The sequence below is a fragment of the Pelobates fuscus genome, chromosome 4 (assembly GCF_036172605.1).
Source record: "Pelobates fuscus isolate aPelFus1 chromosome 4, aPelFus1.pri, whole genome shotgun sequence".
NCBI classification, from domain to species: Eukaryota; Metazoa; Chordata; class Amphibia; order Anura; family Pelobatidae; genus Pelobates; species Pelobates fuscus.
This window is the reverse complement of record NC_086320.1, coordinates 146751160-146772706: the sequence shown is the minus strand read 5'-3', so window position 1 is coordinate 146772706 and position 21547 is coordinate 146751160. Positions and strand designations below refer to the sequence as shown.

At 41.0% G+C, this 21547-nt stretch overlaps 1 protein-coding gene across 1 annotated transcript in view; it reads right to left on the bottom strand.

Annotated features, from left to right (window-relative positions):
* Positions 1 to 16765, bottom strand: part of ADNP2 (ADNP homeobox 2) — a 28736-nt gene extending 11971 nt beyond the window's left edge. Inside the window, exons 1-2 of the mRNA XM_063450489.1 lie at positions 16373 to 16765; positions 6750 to 6870 (exon numbers count right to left, since the gene is read on the bottom strand). Of these exons, the coding sequence (XP_063306559.1) occupies positions 6750 to 6857 (108 nt within the window). The 5' untranslated portion in view covers positions 6858 to 6870; positions 16373 to 16765. The remainder of the gene's footprint in view (positions 1 to 6749; positions 6871 to 16372) is intronic.
* Between the last annotated feature and the right edge of the window lie 4782 nt (positions 16766 to 21547).

Here is a 21547-nt window from a genome sequence, read left to right as displayed (position 1 = left end):
GTAATTTTCCAAGGGAAAATAAAGTGATTACACTACCAAACACTACATAAATTGAAAAATACTACAAATCCGGTGAGTGCTCTCCTTTGTATTGAGATATTGGGAGTGGCTGGGGCAGCACCTTGGTGAGGAAAGCAGACAAACTTGTGCAGGGCCATGTTGTATGGTAGAACTGTATAGGCAACATCTAGAGAAGATTTCAGTATGGATAGTAGGGATGCACCAAAATGAAAATTCAGGATGCCCTTGGCCGAAAATGACTTTTTTCTCCCAAAAAAATGGAGGGGGTGGCGGAGTGACTGAGGAAGGGTGTTCATAATACCTTTGTTTCCGTGGAGTCCTGGCTCCCTAGTGGGCTGTCTATCCAGTTTGCAGCTCTGCTGGGCGTGAGCTGCAGACTGCAGTATCTCGCAATATCCAGAAGTCAGAGCGTTGCCGTGGTAACCCAAGGCACCGCTCTGATTGACCAGAGATTGCAATATACAGCACAGTCTGCAGCTCACACCCGGCAGAGCTGCAGACTGTACTGGCTCTCTACACGGACAGACGAACACTCCCAATTTTCGGCAGATTTTACTCTTTTTCGGCGAAATGGGATAGGCCCATTTTCGGCAACCGAAATATCGGTACATCCCTAATGGATAGAATACTAATTATGCAGAGATTTTTTTATTAAAGTGTCCAGTTAAAAGGAGTATTCCATACCAGAAGCAACTTACATTTTTAATGCATCACTTCCATTGTAACCCTCATCTCTTGGCTCTGTTTAGACCAGGGGTTCTCAACCCAGTCCTCAAGTACCCCCTGCCAGTCCAGGATTTAGGAATTACCTGGGTGTGTCTTAGGTGTTTAGAAAAAGAAGAAGAAAAAACACTTTAGACTGTAAGGTGTTTTTTTCCCTTCTTTTTCTAAAGTGTTTTTTTCTTCTTCTTTTTATAAACACCTTAGACAAACCCAGGTAATCCCTAAATCCTGGACTGGTAGGGGGTTCTTGATGACTGGGTTGAGAACCCCTGGTTTAGACAGTCAATTAGCTCTTAATTTACTTCCCTTATTCATACTATAAAGTGCTGGGATATAGGTTCATTCAAATTTACAGTTGTAGTGTTTGCATGCCGACAATAGACTTAAAATACACCCAGAATTAAAATTCGTTGCCCAGAACTCTTGTTCCAGGGTGGCTACTTAGGTCCAAATGACACTGGCGGAGGTGTGTAGTTACATGACCAGTAGCAAACGGGTTAAACTCTGTATAGGCAATGTTTCATAGTGAAATTCTGCATATGCAGATTCCAGGCATTATGACCATTGCGGTGTAAAATGTCCTATTGGGCATTATAGAGAAGCCCCCAAAACTCCCCGGAATGTACTCATCTGGAATCCAGAAGCAATTTCTATGCCTGACAGACATAAAACAGAATTGACTTTGGCAGTAGGGAACACAATCTCATTGAAAATGTAATTGTGGTTGGAGTAACCCTTTAAGGGGCAGGCAATTAGCCACTTCAATTATTTTGAACATGGTTTACAGCAAGGGGTTCTATGGAATATTCTGCAAGGTCTTGCATACACGAGATGTCTGTGTCTTAAAATTGGCAAAACTTGATGGCAGAAACTTAGACAACTAGCACTTTTTTGTTTGCTTTTGTTTTTAACATGCTAGTTTGAACATAAGAAGAAAAAATATCTTTTGAACTGAATTGGATTTCAATGAGCAGTTTTTCAAAATGTTTGTAAACGAATAAGGATATAATCCCAAAAGGTGGCAATTGGGTAGGTTAGTTTTTAACCCCTTAACACCACAGCCAAATGTACAAGTTGTGAACGAAACAAAACGTAAACAAAACCTGGCATTTGCGCTATATGTCTGTCCAACCGTAATTCACCTCTTTCATATTAAATGCACCCCCCCTTATTATATATCATTTTATTCAGGGGAAACAGGGCTTTCATTTAATATCAAATATTTAGCTATGAAACATAATTTAATATGAAAAAAATGGGAGAAAATAAGATTTTTTTTTATTTTTTTAGTTCTTCATGACATTTTAACTGTCAATGTCATAATACTGTTTGCTTTTACTGCAATAAAATACACATATTTGTATTCAGCAAAGTCTCACGTGTAAAACAGTACCCCCTATGTACAGGTTTTATGGTGTTTTGGGAAGTTACAGGGTCAAATATAGCGTGTTACATTTGAAATTGAAATTCGCCAGATTGGTTACGTTGCCTTTGAGACTGTATAGTAGCCCAGGAAATAAATTTACACCCATAATGGCATACCATTTGCAATAGTAGACGACCCAAGGTATTGCAAATAAGCGATGTCCAGTCTTTTTTAGTAGCCATTTGGTCACAAACACTGGCCAAAGTTAGCGTTTGTATTTGTTTGTGTGTGAAAAATGCAAAAAACGCCAATTTTGGCCAGTGTTTGTGACTAAGTGGCTACTAAAAAAGACTGGACATACCCCATTTGCAATACCTTTGGTTGTCTACTATTGCAAATGGTATGCCATCATAGGGGTAATTTTCATTCTTGGGCTACCATAGGGTCATAAAGGCAACGTAAGCAATCTGGCGAATTTTAATGTGAAAAAAATTAAACACAAGCCTTATATTTGACGCTGTAATTTTTGAAAACACCATAAAACCTGTACATGAGGGGTACTGTTGTACTCAGGAGACTTCGCTGAACACAAATATTTGTGTTTCAAAACAGTAAAAAGTATTGCAGCAATAATATCGTCCCTGTAAGTGCTGTTTGTGCGTGAAAAATGCAAAAAACGTCACTTTTACTGGCGATATCATGGTTGTAATACATTTTACTGTTTTGAAACACTAATATTTGTGTTCAGCGAAGTCTCCCGAGTAAAACAGTACCCCCCATGTACAGGTTTTATGGTGTCTTGGAAAGTTATAGGGTTAAATATAGTGCTAGCAAATTAAATTCCCTATACTTTCGGCATGGGTGGTCAGGCAGGTCCCGCTAATTGTAATTAATTAGGATACCTAATTATGTAAAATTATTACATAAATATATGTGTAGAATTAATATATGTATATATATACATATGTGTATATATACGTATATATATATATATATTTTTTTTTAATATTTTTATTTATATATAGGTATATATATAGTGATATATACGTATATATTTATGTATATAGATATATATATTATTTCGTTATAAGTGTATTTTGATATAAATATATATATATTAATATCAGAATACAGTTAGAACGAAATAAAACACATCTATATATTTTTTAATATTTTATTTTTAATTATTTTTTTTATTTAATTTTTTTACGTATTTACATATTAATTTTTTTTATATTATTTATAAATATATATATAACAATAATTATATATATATTTAATCAGTATCAGTCTACGTGTAATTTGATATTAATATATATATATAATTATATATATATTAATATTAAAATACACCTAGACGGTGTATGTGTATGTGTGTATATGTGTATATATATACTTAGATCATATATATATAATATATATATATGATCTAAGTATATAATTTTTTTTTTTTACACTGTTTTAACATTTTATTATTTTATTTTCAGCCAGCAGGGGGACCAACTGTCATTACAGTTGGTCCCCCTGCTGGCAATGCAGCAGGCAGCTATACCGGCCATGTGATTGTGAGGTCCTCGCAAGGACCTCACTCTCACATGGCCGGGAGGCACCGGAGGAGAAAGATGTGCCGCGGGGGGGCTCCCTGGGAGTCCCCCGAACCGCGATCGCCGGCGTGGGACCGCCAGCGACCGGGTAAGTTACTAAAAACCGGAGGGCGTACTATTACGTCCGGCGGCGTTTAGAGCCGCTTTTAAAAGGACGTAATAGTACGCCCTCCGGACTTAAAGGGTTAAAGGTGAGCAGCATTATGTTTTTTAAAATGCAAAAACTCATTCAAATAAAAAGGTTTTTTTTTGATTGTACAAAGCATGCAGACTCCAACGGTAGGATGGGGAACATGCACTTAAAGGACCACTCTAGTGCCAGGAAAACATACTCGTTTTCCTGGCACTAGAGTGCCCCCACCCTCAGGGACCCCCTGCCGCCCGGCTCTGGAAAGGGGAAAGTGTTTAAAACTTACCTTTTTCCAGCGGTGGGCGGAGAGCTCTCCTCCTCTTCTCCTCCCCGTCAGCTGAATGCGCATTCAGCCGGTCACATAGGAAAGCATTTATAATGCTTTCCTATGGACGCTTGCATGCTCTCACTGTGATTTTCACAGTGAGAATCACGCAAGCGCCTCTAGCGGCTGTCAATGAGACAGCCACTAGAGGAAATAGGGGAAGGCTTAACCCATTCACAAACATAGCAGTTTCTCTGAAACTGCTATGTTTATGAAAAAATGGGTTAACCCTAGAAGGACCTGGCACCCAGACCACTTCATTAAGCTGAAGTGGTCTGGGTGCCTAGAGTGGTCCTTTAAACAATAACTATCTTCATTCATGAAAGGTGAACGTTAAAGGGGGAACTAAGCAACATAACCACAGACCCTCCTGGTACAAAGGACCACGCCCATCCCAGCCTCCTTGATAGTGTGGAATTACCACTTCCATATTACCAATGCCCATGTCAAATTTGTCCAACCTGGACAACACTGATTGACTGTGTTCTCGGTGGGTAAGCCAAGCTAATGTTGCCAGAAGTGCTTATTTACGCAAACGATGCTACACTCACAGGCAGATTTGAACGATTTCTTCTTAAAATCGCAATGTCACTTCTGTCTTCAATGCAATTCTAACACAACAGCAAAAACATATGTGAGAATGGCTGAACTTGATGGACGCAAGTCTCTTTTCAGCTATGTAACTATGCAAGTAAGATTTGTTAAAAGGAGCACTAAGCACCAAAACTATTTTGCTTAAATTAGTCATGCCTTCACCAACTTTTTGAAGGCTCAAGTGTTGTAGCTTCTCTTATGGAATAGTGGGTTTAAATGAGAATTTCTAAACTTCTTCTGCGTTAATGGCATTCTAGTGCTTACAGCAGCCTCCTGTGTAAAGTCCAATAACGAAACAAGGGATAAGAACTTCTAATGGAGATGCACTGTACTTTAAAGACGAAACATTATTTTCATTGAGGCTGTGCAAGTTAAAACCAGGGGATATGTGGATGGTGCTACATAAAGTAATCTAACACCTAAATGACAGAAGACAGAGTAAAGAGACGGAGGCAGTATCTATACACTAAAATTGTTCCATTGAATGGACACTGCACTGCCTAAATAGAAAAAATGTTTATTAGGTATACCTTTAATGAAAAACATGCATGCATTTTCTCACTGTGGTTATAAAGACAGCCTGCAAAAGCTGCAGCTATTTTGTCTGCTCCTTTTGCAAGCCACCCACCCCCTTCTTCCCCAGCCTAGAGTTTCTTTGGCTGTCCGCTCACAGACTCCAAATGCAGCTCAATAATAAATGTTTGCAAGACAAGTGCTTTGAATAACTGCATGCTTCTTGAGTTATACAACAAGGAAGTAATAGGACTAGTTTACGGATTGACAGGCTTGAAGTTGTAACAAATGTAAATTATAAAAACTGCCAATTTCTGTTAAAATCTACACATATCAAGCAGTTCAAGCAAGCTATAGTTTTTTAGGTGTCAGGAATTTCCCTTTAAGCTGTTGTACAGTGCCAATAGCATTCTTTTACAGGACCACTTCACACCCTTGCTTGCTGAAGTGCTTTATGGATGAAGAATGTCCCAAAAAAGTGACAGTTTTTAAAAGTGTAGATTTCTGTAAGAAATCCCCCTGCATCCATTAGCTCCACTGACCTAACAAAGGTGGCAGACACACTACTTGAGCGAGCCTGCCTCACCTCTTGCAGATCTCAGATCACCATGCTGTAAGTGTGTGACAGCATGGAGAGAGACTCAGAGACTTCTCAATGAGAAGCATCTGATTGGCTATTTCGCTGTGAAAATACTGAAAAGTCTTTTCCGGGGAAAAAGTGGAGGGCTTGCAAAAGCCTGCAACAAACTGCAGCTTTTGCAAACTGCTTTAAGATATACCCCCATGAATACATGCATGGGGGTATATCTACTAAACCCTGAATTTAAATTTTAGAATGTTCTTTTAACTATCCTGCAGGCTCACTAGGTCCTCTACAGACCAATTTTGTACTATTATGGATGTGTTCGAGATGATTGTTCCTGGTAGCTTCATCTGCCAAGAACTGAAGAGATAAAGATGATGGTACTGACATATACATTTACCAAGTACATTGAGGAAGGTGATGGATAGATCTGTTGGCTTATAAGATAATTAGCATGTTAACTATGCTACGTTTGTGTAACTCCTTGGATTAAAATAAAAATCACTCCTCAGAACACCCTAGCTTTGACCTTCCTTTGATATTGGTTTATTTGCTAAAGCTGCTCATACAGATACAGAACTGCTGCAAGGGGCTATTAGATTGACTATACAGCATATGGACGAGTAGTTCAAATGTATACTTGTCCCCAAAAATAAAAAATAAAAAGATATTCAAAGATTTACTATAAATTTACCATGCTAATATTTTGCATGGGGAGTTTATTTAATAGAGAATGCATATATTATACAGAATTTCACTGACCTACCACATTTGCTTGCGGATATGAACATACACCCCCCAAAATACTAACTAGCAATGCAATTTATATTTTGTGGAACTGTTAGAAACAAAACATTGCACCTATTTAAATCTGTAAAAACAACTCTTACCTCTAAAACCTCTCTGCAACTCTCCAAGCCAATCTGCAGCAGCAGTTGCTTCACCCTTTTCCGAGCTTTTCTAATTTTTTCAAGGTTATTAACAGGTGGTTGAAACATTTTGACAGGAGCGCTGTATTAAAATGAGACAAAGAAGGAAAAACATTTTTTAATTAGCATAATCATAAAAACTACATTATATAAAATACAAACATCCTCAGATAAATGACTGAAACTTTTACAATTCAATATATTTTGCCGTTAAATGGGCTTTTATTCTCAAGAAGACACGGACCTCTATCTAAAGAGAGGGGAGATGCTTTTGGGGAGATACTGAGAGGTTGGGTGATGCCCAGTCCGAAGCTTTCTGACTGAACCTCAGATGTTGAGTGCCAGGGACAGAGAAGAGTCAGGTACAAGAAATTTACAGAGACAAAGTAGTCCCAACTTTGCCTCTGTATACCTATTGACTGGGTTGGAATTTAAAAAAAAAAAAAAAAAAAAGTAGGCCCTTGTTAACCCATTCAGAATGGAGTCAATAGTACACGTTCTGATCAAAACAAAATGTTGACAAAAACTGGAATTTGCGCTATATGTCTGTTCAACCATAATTCACCTCTTTCATATTAAATGCACCCACACTTATTATATATAATTTTGTTCAGGAGAAACAGGGCTTTAATTTCTCGTGAACTATTCATATATAAAACATAACTTATGAATAAAATAAAAAAAATTAAAAACGGAGAAATTAAATTAAAAAATAAATAAAAAATTGTAGTCCCGCCTGACATTTTAGCTGTAAATGTCATGATACTGTTCGCTTTTACTGCAATAAAATGCACATATTTGTAGTCAGCAATGTCTCACGAGTAAAACAGTAACCCCCCATTAACAGATTTTACAGTGTTTTGGAAAGTTACAGGGTCAAATATAGCACATTCCATTTTTCCACATTAAAATGTGCCAGATTAGTAATGTTACCTTTGAGACCGTGTGGTAGCCCAGGAATGAGAATTACCCCCATAATGGCATACCATTTGCAAAAGCACACAACCCAAGGTATTGCAAGTGGGGTACACAACCCAAGGTATTGCAACACTGGGCAAAGTTAGCGTTCATATTTGTTTTTAAAAAAAAAGCAAAACACAGATTTGGCCAGTGTTTGTGACTAAGTGGCTATCAAAAATGACTGGACGCCCCCCCTTTGCAATACCTTGGTTGTCTACTGAACACAAACAGAAGTGTTTCAAAACAGTGAAACATATTACAACAATATCATCAGTAAAAATGCTGTTCATGTGTGAAAAAATGCAAGAAAACTTCACCTTTACTGAAAATATCATCGCTGTAATACAGTTTAGCATTTTCAAACACTAATATTTGTGTTCAGCAAAGTCTACCGATTAAAACAGTACCCCCCATGTACAGGTTTTATGGAGTCTTGGAAAGTTATAGGGATAAATATAGGGCTTGCAAATTAAATTCTCTGCACTTTCTGCCTGGGTTGTCAGGCATGTCAATCAAATTTTAATTAATTAAAATCACATAATTATGTTAAAAGATTCTACGCCTCCGCAACACCTTTAAAGCCCATTATAATGGGGAAGGCACAGAATACTGTAACGGTGTTAAGGGGTTAAACAGAAAAAACCTGCCAGGAGAATCCTGAGTCAAAGTCTAAACCACGAAATTAGAGGTAAACCTGGGATACTCCTCACCTCCATCTGCTGTGTACTCGTTTGCCTGTAGGTTGTTAATTCCGCTTATATTCCTTGATCTATCCCCACTAGACTATATGTCCGAGCAGGACCTCTTCAACATTGCATTTACAAAGTATTCACACCCCATCATTGTTTTCACTTTTTTATTGCAGACTTATGCTATTTTTTTTTAAATAGTGTTTTTGCCAGATAATTCTACATTCAATAACTAATTTAAATAAACAAAAACATTTTTTTAAAATGAAATATTACAATGATCCAAGTATTCAGACCCTTAACCCCTTAAGGACCAAACTTCTGGAATAAAAGGGAATCATAACATGTCTCACATGTCATGTGTCCTTAAGGGGTGGGGACAATATAGTCACAAAAACAAATTTAGGTTAATGGAATGGATTTGGTGAATAGATCAGGCCCCTGAAGTCTCATTGCTCAATTCTCTGCCATTGGGAGTTCGATCGCTTTGTTTATGCAGCCCTAGTCACACCTCCCTGTATGTGACTTACACTGCCTGAAACATAACAGTCCATTTAAGCTATAATTTGTTATCTCCTCCTCTGTTAACAGCCTCCAAAAGCTGTAGGAGCCTCCAATATGTGATTAAAGTTCAATATGCAGAACAGGAAATAAAAACATATAAAGCAAGATAATGTATGATTGAAAATTAAGCCTTTTCATTTCACGCAGACTGTAAATCACAGGTAGTCAACCTGGTCCTTACCGCCCACTAGTGGTTGGTTTGGGATTTGAAGTGGGTGGTGGTGGGTTCTTCAGAAAACTTCCAGTGGGCCTTGATGCCCGTTGGCCAAGGCAGACACGGAAGATCCTTTAATCTCCAGTGCTGGCCCATGCAGAGCCAGCCTTGCTGTAAGCCCCCTCTGGCTGGCGATGAGATCAAAGATCGCACTTCATTCCAGCAGAGGGAGGAAAGGGCCTGGGAGACTGTGTTCCTCCTGCGAGCAGGCTGGCAGAGTATTGCCGCACATTACCATGGAAATGTTCAGATACAGTGCTGTGCTCGCAGGAGGACAGGTGAGTCTACCTGCTAGCGGAGTAGCTGCAGGCTTAAGTGAACATGCCACCACTGGAACACCAGGGCTTGCAGCATTATGTCCCCCTTCCCTGGTAAAAGGTAAGAAAGAAGGGAGGAGACATTAAGACAGATTTTCACATCTTACCCACCTACACACAGCATAGACCCTATTCACCCTTCACACACACACACACACTGCCCCCATCTCTAACACAGACTGCCCACACACACACTGCACCCTTCACCTTTTTTTTTTTTTAAAGCGCACCTGCGTTATTAAATTAGTTCCTGCAGCACTGGTGGACGGTAAGAAAATGTTACCATCAAAGATACAAAAGTGAGCAGTAGGTATTAAAAGGTTGACTACCCCTGGTGTAAATCATAGCTAGGAGGTGTGGATAGGCCAGTATAAACAGTGATTTAACTCGTAAATGGTAGACAATTGAGCAATTAGACTGCAGGAGCATGATGTTTACACTAAATCCATTCCATAAAGCTAAGCTTGTTTAGATTCCTATAGCACCTCTTTAACTCTGTACTTTACAGCCTCAAGTCTTTTAGGGCATGAGGCAACAAGCTTTGTATGTCTGCATCTGGATGGCTACCGACGTTCATCTCAGATTATTTCCAGCACTGAAGATGGATGGGGACTGTCAGTAGACAGACATCTTCAGGGCTCTCCAGAGATGTTCAACTGGGTTTACGTTCAAAGCACTACTCCCAAAACATGATGCTACCACCACCATGCTTTAAAGTTGGGTTTTTATTGTAAAGGTGAAAAGAATTTCCTCTGTCAAAGTCTGAGAGCCCTATAGGTGCTTTCTTGCATATTCCAAGCAGGCCTTTGTGTGTCTTTCAGTGAGGAGAAGCTTCAGTTGGGAAAATATGCCACAAAGGTCAGATAGGTGGAGTGTGGCAGGGATTGTTGTCATTTTGTGATTTCTACCATCTCCACACATGATCTCTAAAGGACGCCTAGAGTGACCATCAGGGTCTTTGTCACCTCTTACCAAGGTTCTTCTCCCCAGATTCCTCAGTTTGACTGGTTGCTCTAAAGTTCTTCCATTTAAGACTTAAGTCCGTTGAAAGTTTTTGCAGACTTTCCCAGATTGCAACACAATCCTTGCTACAAGCTTTGTGGTCAGTTCCTAAAACCTCCGACTTGGTTTTAGCTCTGAAATACATTTACAGCTATAAGACCTTACATTGATCAGCTACAACATTAACATTACAACTACTTGCATAATATCATGTATTGGATTTGTTGTTCCAACACATCTTACAAATTCTCAATAGAAATTTGGAGGTCAAAGGAAAAAATCTCTGTCACGTTTCTCAAACCATTCCAGAACAATTTTTGCATTGTTCATATCCTGCTAAAAGAGGCCCCTGCCACCAGGGAGCGACATTGACAAGTACCACCTACAACCCTTCATGGCAAATTAACATCCACATAAAAGCTGGACAAAGCTCTTGACGCACCTGTCTGACGTCATGCCAAGGCCCAATTAAATGCTTCTAGAGAAACCTTTGGACCATTTAACCATCTCATAAAAGCTACAATAGCTCTTCTGTGTGATCGGACCAGACAGGCTAGCCTTCACTCATGTGCATCAATGAGCCTTAGGCACACATGACCTCAACAATGGTTCACCAGTTGTTATTGAACCACTTTTGGTAGGTACTATCCACTGCATACCAGGAACACCCCACGAGACTTGCCGTTTTGGAGACCTGAGCCATTAGTGAAGCCATCACAGTTTGGTCCTTGTATAAGTCACTCCAATCTTTTCGCTTTCCCATCTTTCATGCTTCCAACACATGAAATTTGAAAACTGACTTCATTTGCTGCTAAATATACCACCCCTTAACCGGTGCCACTGTAACCATATAATCAATGTTATTCACTTCACCTGTCAGTGCTTATAATGTTGAGGCTGATCAGTGTATATAGAGACATGTGTGCCTTTCCAAATCATGTCCTATCAATTGAATTTGCCACAGGTGGACTACAAAGTGTGGAAGCATCTTACAGAAATTGGATGCATCTGAGCAACAGTTCAAGTATTATAGCAAGAAACAATTCTTGTCAATGTTATATTTAATTTCTATTTTCCTTCTTTTTTTTTTTTTAAACAAACAAAAAAACTTTGCTAATTTTAAACTAAACTTTTTTACCTTGTCATTCTGGAATATTGAGTGTAGAGTGACGTAATTTTTTTTTTTTTTTAAATTGAAAGAATTGTCGCACATAGCTGCAACATAATGTTAATAAAATGAAGGTCTGAAAAAAGTCCACTGCAGTTGATATTGTACAAGTACTATGGCACGGTTTCCTTCATGGTAGGAGTTAAATCACTTTGTTCATGCAAATAATTTAAAGGAACAACTACAACTTAATGTAGTTGTTCTGGTGAGTATAATCTATTTATGCAGGCATTTTCATGCCAACATTGCCTTTTCAGAGAAAAGGCAGTGTTCACATTGCCCCTAGGCAGACCTCCAAGTGGCCACTCAGTTGGCCACAGGAGGTGCTTCCTGGAGCGGTGCTATTGGGCAGACTAGATGGGCCGAAGGTTCTTATCTGCCGTCACATTCTATGTGCTGCAAAGTAGGCAGCACTGCAGTTCAGCGTCTCCACGCTCTGCATAGGGACGCTGAATTTTCCTCAGAGGTATTGATTCACTGCATCTCTGAGGTGCTGATTGGCCAAAACAGTGTTTGGCCCCGCCCTATACCAATTTTCTTTTTTGGATTGGCTAAAAATCGGTAGTTCTGATTATGTAATCCAGGAGGCTGATCAAGGGCGGGGCCAGCGCTGGCAATAAGGCAAGTTTTAATCCCTTTTAAGGGGGGGGGGGGGGGGTTTAACACCATAGGGTCAGGAATACAGGTTTTATTTAATTAGACAGGCTTTTACAAAAGACTTTAAAGGGTTACTCCAACCACTATGACCACTTGAGCTTTTTGGTAGGTGTCTGTATGTGCAGAGATATTGGCAGTACTCTGCCAGAAGCCAATTGTACTTCCAGCATTAGTGACTTGGACAAACTGGAATTCTGTTCCAGGCTGCCTCATGTCAATTCTGTGCATAAAAGATGTCTATCGACAGCTTCTCCATTACAGGCAGAGCTCATTGAACGTAGCCATCCCCTCCTCCCTATCACATCCGCAATTTTTTTTTTTTCACCCTCCCTCCTCCTCATTTCCCTTCCATCACTGACTCCAAATGTTTCTCTAGAATAATTTAATTGGACATTGGCATGTCAGACAGGGGCGCGCCGAGAGCTTCGTCCAGCACTGGAATAAAGAAGTAAAACTTTAATGTTAATACTTTTGTTGCGTTTATTTTGGGGAGGGCCTAAAGAACAATGCTATTAGGGCATTATTCTCATAACATAAAAAGGTTGTAGAATCCCTTTAACCCCTTAAGGACCAAACTTCTGGAAAAAAAGGGAATCATGACATGTCACACATGTCATGTGTCCTTAAGGGGTTAAAAACAGGTTAAATCAACTTTGCATCTTATGCACTTCACTCAGCCTGGCTTATAACATGCATGGTCTTTCCACTAATATTTTAAGCAGCAGGTGACGACATCAACCACTTCAATTCCAGTTTTGAATCCAAGGAATGTATTAACCCGTTGAATGTCAGAGGGAAAGCAATCAAAATGGTAATTCTTAGCTGGAGACAACTTGCATTTGTCCATTCATTGCAGTTGTCCTACAGGAACATGCTAACATAATAAAAATATTTCTGTATACTGTTAATGTTCCTCTTTTTGTTTCCAAATTATTGCCCCCACCCACTTGTTAAAGAAAAAGATTAAAATGTAAACTCACCTTTTAACCAGCTCCACCGTGGTGCTGCAGCTGCTCCTCTAACAAGATCATCATTCTGAATGATCTGAGGGCCAATCTAGGCATCAGGAGCCTACAGTGCATGTGTGGCAATCAGATACTTCTCAAAGAAGCACTTAATTTAATGAAAAGTATTCAAATATTTCTGTGAGGCACTAACCAATGACTGCACTTTAGGGATCTTTAACCTTTAAATGAACATCAGTCACCAAAACAGCTCCAGCTTAATTTAGCAGTTTTGGTGTATAGGTCATGCCCCTGCTCAATTCTCTCCCATTGAGTGAAATCACTTTGTTTATGCAGGCCTAGGCACACCTCTCTGCATTTGACTTACACAGGCTTCCTGTAAATAGATCTAAAAGTCACACACTTCCATTATTGAACAATCTGTTTAATTATACAGTGGAACCTCGGAACTCGAACGTTCCTATTCACGAAAAATTTGGTATTTGAACTAAAACCTTGAGTAAAAAAATGGTACGCGAACGTTCTTCGGTACTCAAACATCAAAGAGCCGCTCACCGGGGCTATGTGACCCCTCCAGCCCTATCATGGAGTTAAGATGTGGCTGAAAAGTAAGTTTGGAAGTTTCTCTCACCCAGCTGTTAAAGGATGAGTGTGTTCTGCTGACCTGCAGAGAGGTACCTACCTTGCTCCATCCCCAACAACCTCCACCTATAGCAGTAGCACTCAGAGCGGCCGTCTACCTACACCACCCAGGGCACCTCCCTACCTACATACACCACCCAGGGCAGCCCTCTAGCACACAGGGCACCCTACTAGCATCCATAGGAGCAAGGACACCCATATACCCACCAGCAACTCCCAGGACAGCCTAGTACCCAGGTGCAGCAGGCCCCTGTGCTCCCTGCTGGCAGAGATTACCAGACCATCCTCAGTGGGGGCACAATACACCTTAAAGGGAAACTCCAGTGCCAGGAAAACGATCCGTTTTCCTGGCACTGGAGGGTCCCTCTCCCTCCCACCCCCCAATCCCCAGTTGCTGAAGGGGTGAAAACCCCTTCAGTGACTTACCAGGGGCAGCGACAGGTCCCACGTCGCTGCTTCCTCCTCCCCGCCGCTCCTCCTTCTGCTTAAGTCGGCCGGTGGGCGAGACTGATCTCGCCCGCCGGCTGAGGAGACCTAATGCGCATGCGCGGCAATGGCGCGCATGCGCATTAGCGCACCCCATAGGAAAGCATTGAAAATGAATTTCAATGCTTCCCTATGTGGAATAGAGCGACGCTAGAGGTCCTCACACAACGTGAGGACGTCCAGCGACGCTCTAGCACAGAAAACCTGTGCTATGAAGCAGGAAGTGTCCTCTAATGGCTGTCTAATAGACAGCCACTAGGGGAGGACTTAACCCTGCAAGGTAATTATTGCAGTTTAAAAAAAAAACTGCAATAATTACACTTGCAGGGTTAAGGGTAGTGGGAGTTGGAACCCAGACCACTCCAATGAGCCGAAGTGGTCTGGGTGCCTGGAGTATCCCTTTAACGTAGTAAATGCCAGACCGCTCACACTGGGAACTTATAACCAAAGGGCAACATGTGGCCCCGGACCAGCTTGCTGGGCTTCTCTGTGTACTTACTGCTTCTGCTGGAGACCCTGAGCAGGAGGCTACCCGTGCACCTTACCCAAAGCGGTAAGTACTGGAGCCAGACAGGTACGTGTGTATTTTGTCAGCTATATGTGTGTGTGCACGAACAGTGGTCCCGTTAATGTAAAATGCTGTAATTTTGGGGGTCTGGAACGGATTTATCAAGTTTACACGCATAGCTACGAAAAATATTGATTTAGTTCTCAAACGGAACTCGAACAGCCTTCTGGAACAGATTAGGTTCGAGTTCCGAGGTTCAACTGTATTTCTTATCCATTGCTTGTTTTTTTAGCTTCTAAATCTACATAGGAAAGTGTATAATGCTTTTCTATGGGCAAGTCCTAATGCGAGCACGGACAATGCCATGCACGCGCATTAGGTCTCTCCCGCCAGATGATGGGAGAGGAACGAAGGCGGATCCAATAAAGTACCCTATAGGGTTACTCCAAACATCATAACCACTACAGTGATGCCAGGAGTATCCTGGACCATTAACAGTTTAGTGGTGGTTGTCCCCTTTACCCAAGTCCCTGACAGACTCCGATACTCACTAACTTTTGCAGAGCCAAAACAAGCCTAATTCATTGAGAGCAGCAACTGATAACAGTTAGCCAATGGCTGACATTTTAGTTGCTGGCTGATACTACCAGAAGTGGAGTTGTACCTGCATCAGTTGAGGGGTTAAACTCCCTACATGCAGAATTTCACTTTTAAACGCCACATAGTGATGATGGTACTTTTTAGGTAATATCCATTAGTGCAAGGGTTCTCAACCTTGTCCTCAAGGACCCCCTACCAGTCCAGGGTTTAGGGATTACCTGGGTGTGTCCAAGGTGTTTTTTACCCCTTTTTCTAAACACAGACACACCCAGGTAATCCCTAAACCCTGGACTGGTAGGGGGTCCTTGAGGACAAGGTTGAGAACCCCTGCATTAGTGGCTCCGCTGTTCCTATCCCAATAAAACCACAACAACAGGTACTGTCTACAAAGGCAGCGAGTAGCACTGCCCCCAAGGGTCTCTGTAATAAATAAACCCAATTCCTGGTTTGATGGATGGCAATGATGGGCTATGGGAACATCCTGTGTGAGCGTTACAACGGACAATGACGTCACGGCTCCGTGGGCGGGGTTACCGCGCATGGAACGCGATCCCAGATTGCGCTGTATATGGCGGGCACACAGCGCCGGGCACGCCGCTCACACCCACCCCCGGGGGCAAAAACCAACCGGAAATAACTGCCGGCTGCATTAACCCATTCACTCCCACAGCCCCGTGCGGCCGGAGGCAGTGTGCCCGGCGCTGGCACTGATCACCATATACACAGTATAGCCCCCGGTGTACCCCCCTCCCCCCCTATCACAGATTGGCCCGCGCAGCACGTGCCGCCGCTCCTGCTCTGTCCCCGCTCACCTGTCTGTGGCGGAGCCGCTCCTCGGGTCACACGGGCCGTCCCTCCTCCCCCTCGGGCTGTGAGTGTGGGCTGCGCCGTTACACCGTGTGGGTGGGTGAGCACGATCCCTCTCGCCGCCCGCTCCGCTGCCTCACGGTCCGCCGCCGGCCCGCCTTCTCCCACACTGACTCACTCTCCGCCACAAAATGGCGGCAGGGTATACAGCGAGGAAGTGACGTCAGCACACGGTGATTTGCATACACTGACCGTCCAATCAGCGGGAGCGTCCATCCAGCGGGATGCTTACAGGGGCCCCTGGCTCGCTGCTTGGGGGCGGCGTTGTTTATTGATGACTATTTCGGGGTGCCCGGGCCCTTTAAGGTGCTCCCCTGGTGCAGTCCTTCCTGGCGCTCCTCGGCTGTCTCCCACACTGAGGGCTGAGACAAAATGTACAACTCGCGCGAGAGTTAGAGAGCACGTGACGTACGAAGGGGCGGGGCGACCGGGGAGCTGGTGATGAGTTAGTCACGTGGCTGGTCGAAGCCCCTCCCCCTTATATGCATATTGTGTGAGGGTTTGCCAAGCTTAGCCCCTCCCACTCCCTAACATCATCAGCCAATAGAAAAATACCAATAGGTGGTTATTTTTTCCTAATTGGAAGGAAGTACTATATTTATCACTGCTGCAACCAGTTGAAATTTTAATTTATTTACTTGGCATACCAAGTAAATAAATTGAAATGTATTTACAATGCAAATTACATGGGTAACCTATAGATATTAAAATGTATAGTATACTATTGCATCCAATGAGTACAAACATTGAATCAATTTATGGTTGTCACCCAATATATATATATACGCCTATTGTAAATTTATGTTTGATGTCCACAGTCTTACTATAGAGCAGAATAAATTACTGAAGCCAATAAGCAATGATCAATTTCTGATGTCAGATAGGTACAAGTGTGGCGCTTCTGTAGGATAAAAGTGAATTCATCCTATAGTACACATTACGTATTATATTGTTCTTTTTTAGGCACTGCTGATACTTGCTTGCCATCTGAGTTGTGTACATATATAAGTATTAATTATTTGATTATATATTTGTATTGTTTTTGGAGGGTGCACCGTGCACTTTTACTTTGTGTTTTGCACATTGTTGGTTTATCATTCAAAGATCAGCACACACCACTTAAAATTAATAATAAAGCTTACAAATACCTGACATATGTAAAAATAATGTGGATTTAGTTACAGTATAAAACAATACATTGACAAAGCCCTCCAAATTACTATTGTACCCCATGTTAATTATATGACGCATTATATCACCCCAATCCCTGCTTAAACAAGATTAATCCATTTGGCTGGGTCATCTATCCTCTTGGGGCTCTCCGCAGTTCAAAGTTTAAATAGTGCCAATGTCAATATTCATAAGAGCAGTCTTTTGGTAGTACATAGTACGACCTGTCAAAATTGGGGTGTGTTGGTATTGTGGCCGCCTTTCTCAATATATAATCACATACTGTAACTAAATAAACTAAATCATTATCAGGAGTTTTTATATTATTTTTTTTTCTTAAAGGTTAAGGACTTTGAAGTTAGTTTGAAGTGAAGTGTGCTGATTTTTCTGTTGTATCAACCAGTATTTGTCACAAGCAAATTTATCTCTATCTGTCTACAGAGTGAAAACAAGTGATACTCAAAGAAACAAATAAATATGTGAAATACAAGAAAATGTGCTGCAAAAGTATATTGTGTTGCCAGCGCATCATAAATCTCTTTCTGTAAGTTTCAATATAAGGTTTAATATCTGATTAAATAATTATTGTTGATAAAACATGTACATTTTGTTTATCTTATTATATGTGAAATCTGTACCTTGAATTATATAATTTATTTACTAAATACATTAAAAAACATTATTGGCCAAGCAGAAGAAAAAGGATATGTAAAACAAGTATTAAAACATATTATGTGAGAAAAATGAAACATAAAACATAATATAAAACGAGACTGGTTATCAAATGCGGACGTCACATAGTGCACCTATTTCTTGGTAAATAACTGTGAGTGATACATTTATACTTACACTTGAAATTATATACATATATGGTGCATTTTCTGATGTTCAATATTAGATTTATAAAGGTACTGTTATATTAACAGCACAAACTGTTTATTATAACATATTTCAAATAATATAATAGTAGTTCTTTACACTGTAAATATCTGGTTGCAGCTATTATACAGAATTCAAAGGATAGTCCTAATCAATAACATGCAGGCAAAATGCATCTCCAATGCTCTCCCTTGCTAACTGAGTATTCAGGTCAAACCTTTACTGGGGAGGTTATGTCCCCTTTTTATTAATGAAAGATTTGAATAAGAATACATATTGAGTAGCCTGGATAAATTGCAACTCATACACTTTGGGGGTATTTGGAGTGGAATCAGTTATATTAATTATTGTCTTTATTAGCCATATACTTTTTTGAGTTAAAACTATTAAGTGAGATGCCACCATAACCATGCCTCTGTAATTTACATCCTTGCGTTTTCTTAGATGTCATATCTTTAAAAACATACACGGATCAGCCACAACATTAAAACCACTGACAGCTGAAGTGAGTAACATTGATTATATTATCATAATGGCACCGGTCAAGGGGTGGGATAAATTAAGCCACAAGTAAACAGTCAGTTCTTGAATTTCATGTGTTGGATGCAGGAAAAATGGGCATGCGAAAAGATCTGAGTGATAAGGGCCAGATAGTGATGGCTAAACGACTTGGTCAGAGCATCTCCAATACGGCAAGTCTTGTGGGGTGTTCCAAGTATGTAGTGGTCAAAAAGTGGTGCAAGTACGGACAAACAGTGAACTTGCATCAGGGTCATGGGTGCCCAAGGCTCATTCATGCTCACTGGGAATAAAGGCTGTCCGATCACATAGAAGAGCTACTGTAGCTCAAATTGCTGAAAAACATAATGCCGGCCATGATGGAAAGGTGTCAGAACACACAGTGCATCGCAGTTTGCTGCGTATGAGGCTGTGTAGCTGCAGACAGGTCAGAGTGCCCATGATGACCATCCACTACCGAATGCACCTTCAATATGGATGTGAGCGTCAGAACTGGAAAAATGAGCAGTGGAAGAAGGTTGCCTGGTATAAAAAACCCTTTTTTAAATCCAGCAGATGGTGCATTTGCGCTGTTTACCTGGGGATGAGATGGCACCAGGATGCACTGTGGCAAGTAAGCAGGCTGGCAGAGGCAGTGTTATGCTGTAAACCCTTCGATCCATGCATTCATGTGGATTTGATAGTATATATGAAAAAGGAAATCTCTATAAATGTGCTAAATTAATATAAATATACAACCTGATATAATACAATGACAATAATAACTAGAAAGGAAAAAATAGTGTAATAAAAGTGAGAGGGGGAGGTAGAGCGCTCACAAGATGCTTGTGAAAAGCAGGCACATCTCCCTAGAGGGGTGAACCCAGATGTAAACTTCCAATAGATGTCTTGTGGTATGAGACTTTTTAGTACTAAGGAGGATAAAAAAAAAACCAAAGATCGTGCAATACACTGCATAACAAAATTTATTTGAATGGATAAATGCACTTACAAACAAAGAGAGAAAATCGTCATGTTTCCACTGCAAGTGGACCTCAAGATAAAAGATGGAACTCAATCACTGCAAATGATGATTCCACCAAAGTTAAGGACAAGCAGCTACAAAAGAAAATACAATGCTGATACAAAGATAAAAACTAAATATAAGAGTCCAGCAGCAATCTGTAATCTAATGCGTTTTATCCCACAACGTGGACTAATTCAGGGATGTCTGTGATTCCGGTTTTGAATTCTCATATGTAGATGGTTCAATAGAAGAATTGGTGGTACCTTATTCCAGCGTGGGTTCCGCCTTAGAACATAAAAATGCCTTCCATTTCGGTTGTGCATGACATCACATCAGTCCGGAGTGGAGATGGAGCTAAATGCAGATGACACATTCATTTCACACCTCCTTCGAGTGGGTAGCACATGCGTTTCAATAGCACTCAGTCCGAAAGTTCATAGAAAATATACCAATAGGCTACACATGCATGCTACTGCCAAAACAAATGGGAAACACGTGCATTCCCCATTTATTTTGGCAGTATCTAAATATATGGATTATCTTTTTAAAAAATCTGTGGAAAATATTCCCACCTGTATGAAAGATATTAGGTGTCTTATCACTGTTCTCAATTTTATTGACACAGTTCATAAGGGTTTGATAGTAATGACAATAGACGTTAAAAGCTTATATACGGTCATTCCACACGATAAGTGTATTGACGCGATGAGGGATCTTTTGTATTATTCTCCCAGTTACCAGGATTCTCCAGTAGATGGTTCATGCAGTGTTCAGGGACATCAATGGGGGCAGTTATGGCTCCCATGTATGCAAACACTTATGTGGACTTTTTTCAAATTTATAAATTTTACAGAAATATGCACACAAGATTAAAAAATATGTCCACTACATCAATGATATCCTAATCTTGTTGAAAGGCACAAAAGAAGAAGCTGAAAATGTTGAGTATATCAATCAACTACCCTTCCCTATCATAGTCACATCATATATTTTCTCAGCAGCCATTCAATTTTTGGATCTTGAAATCCTCTTGATAAATGGTAGAGTGGAATATCAACTATATTCCAAACCAACTGACAGAAATACCATTCTACACTATTCTAGTGCTCACCCCAAGCACCTCAAAAATTGTCTCCTGGGGGGCGGGGCCTGACCGCTGAGCCGACCGGTCGCACTATACAGGAGCTCCGTGAGAAATCCCGACTACGAAGCATCTTATTATCTTTATCACACACTGAGCCCCTTAATCTGACACAGCAGAGCAGCGGTGGCACCCGGGGACTTACCGGGCCGGTCCACCGGACTTAGAGAGGCACTCTGTAGCGGACACTGTACTGCGGCCTACACGGGCGCACTGGCGTGGGAGAGGCGGCCGACCTCCCCGCCGACGGACCAGCGGGAATTTACTGCAGCGCTCAAGACCCCGATCACCCCCCCCTTGCCGGTGAGGGATATCCCGGTAAAAGCGGCAGACCAAGCAACTAGCAAGTTGGCAAACCCCACATGGGGACGAACAAGCAGACGACCAAACGGGATCTACTGGGCC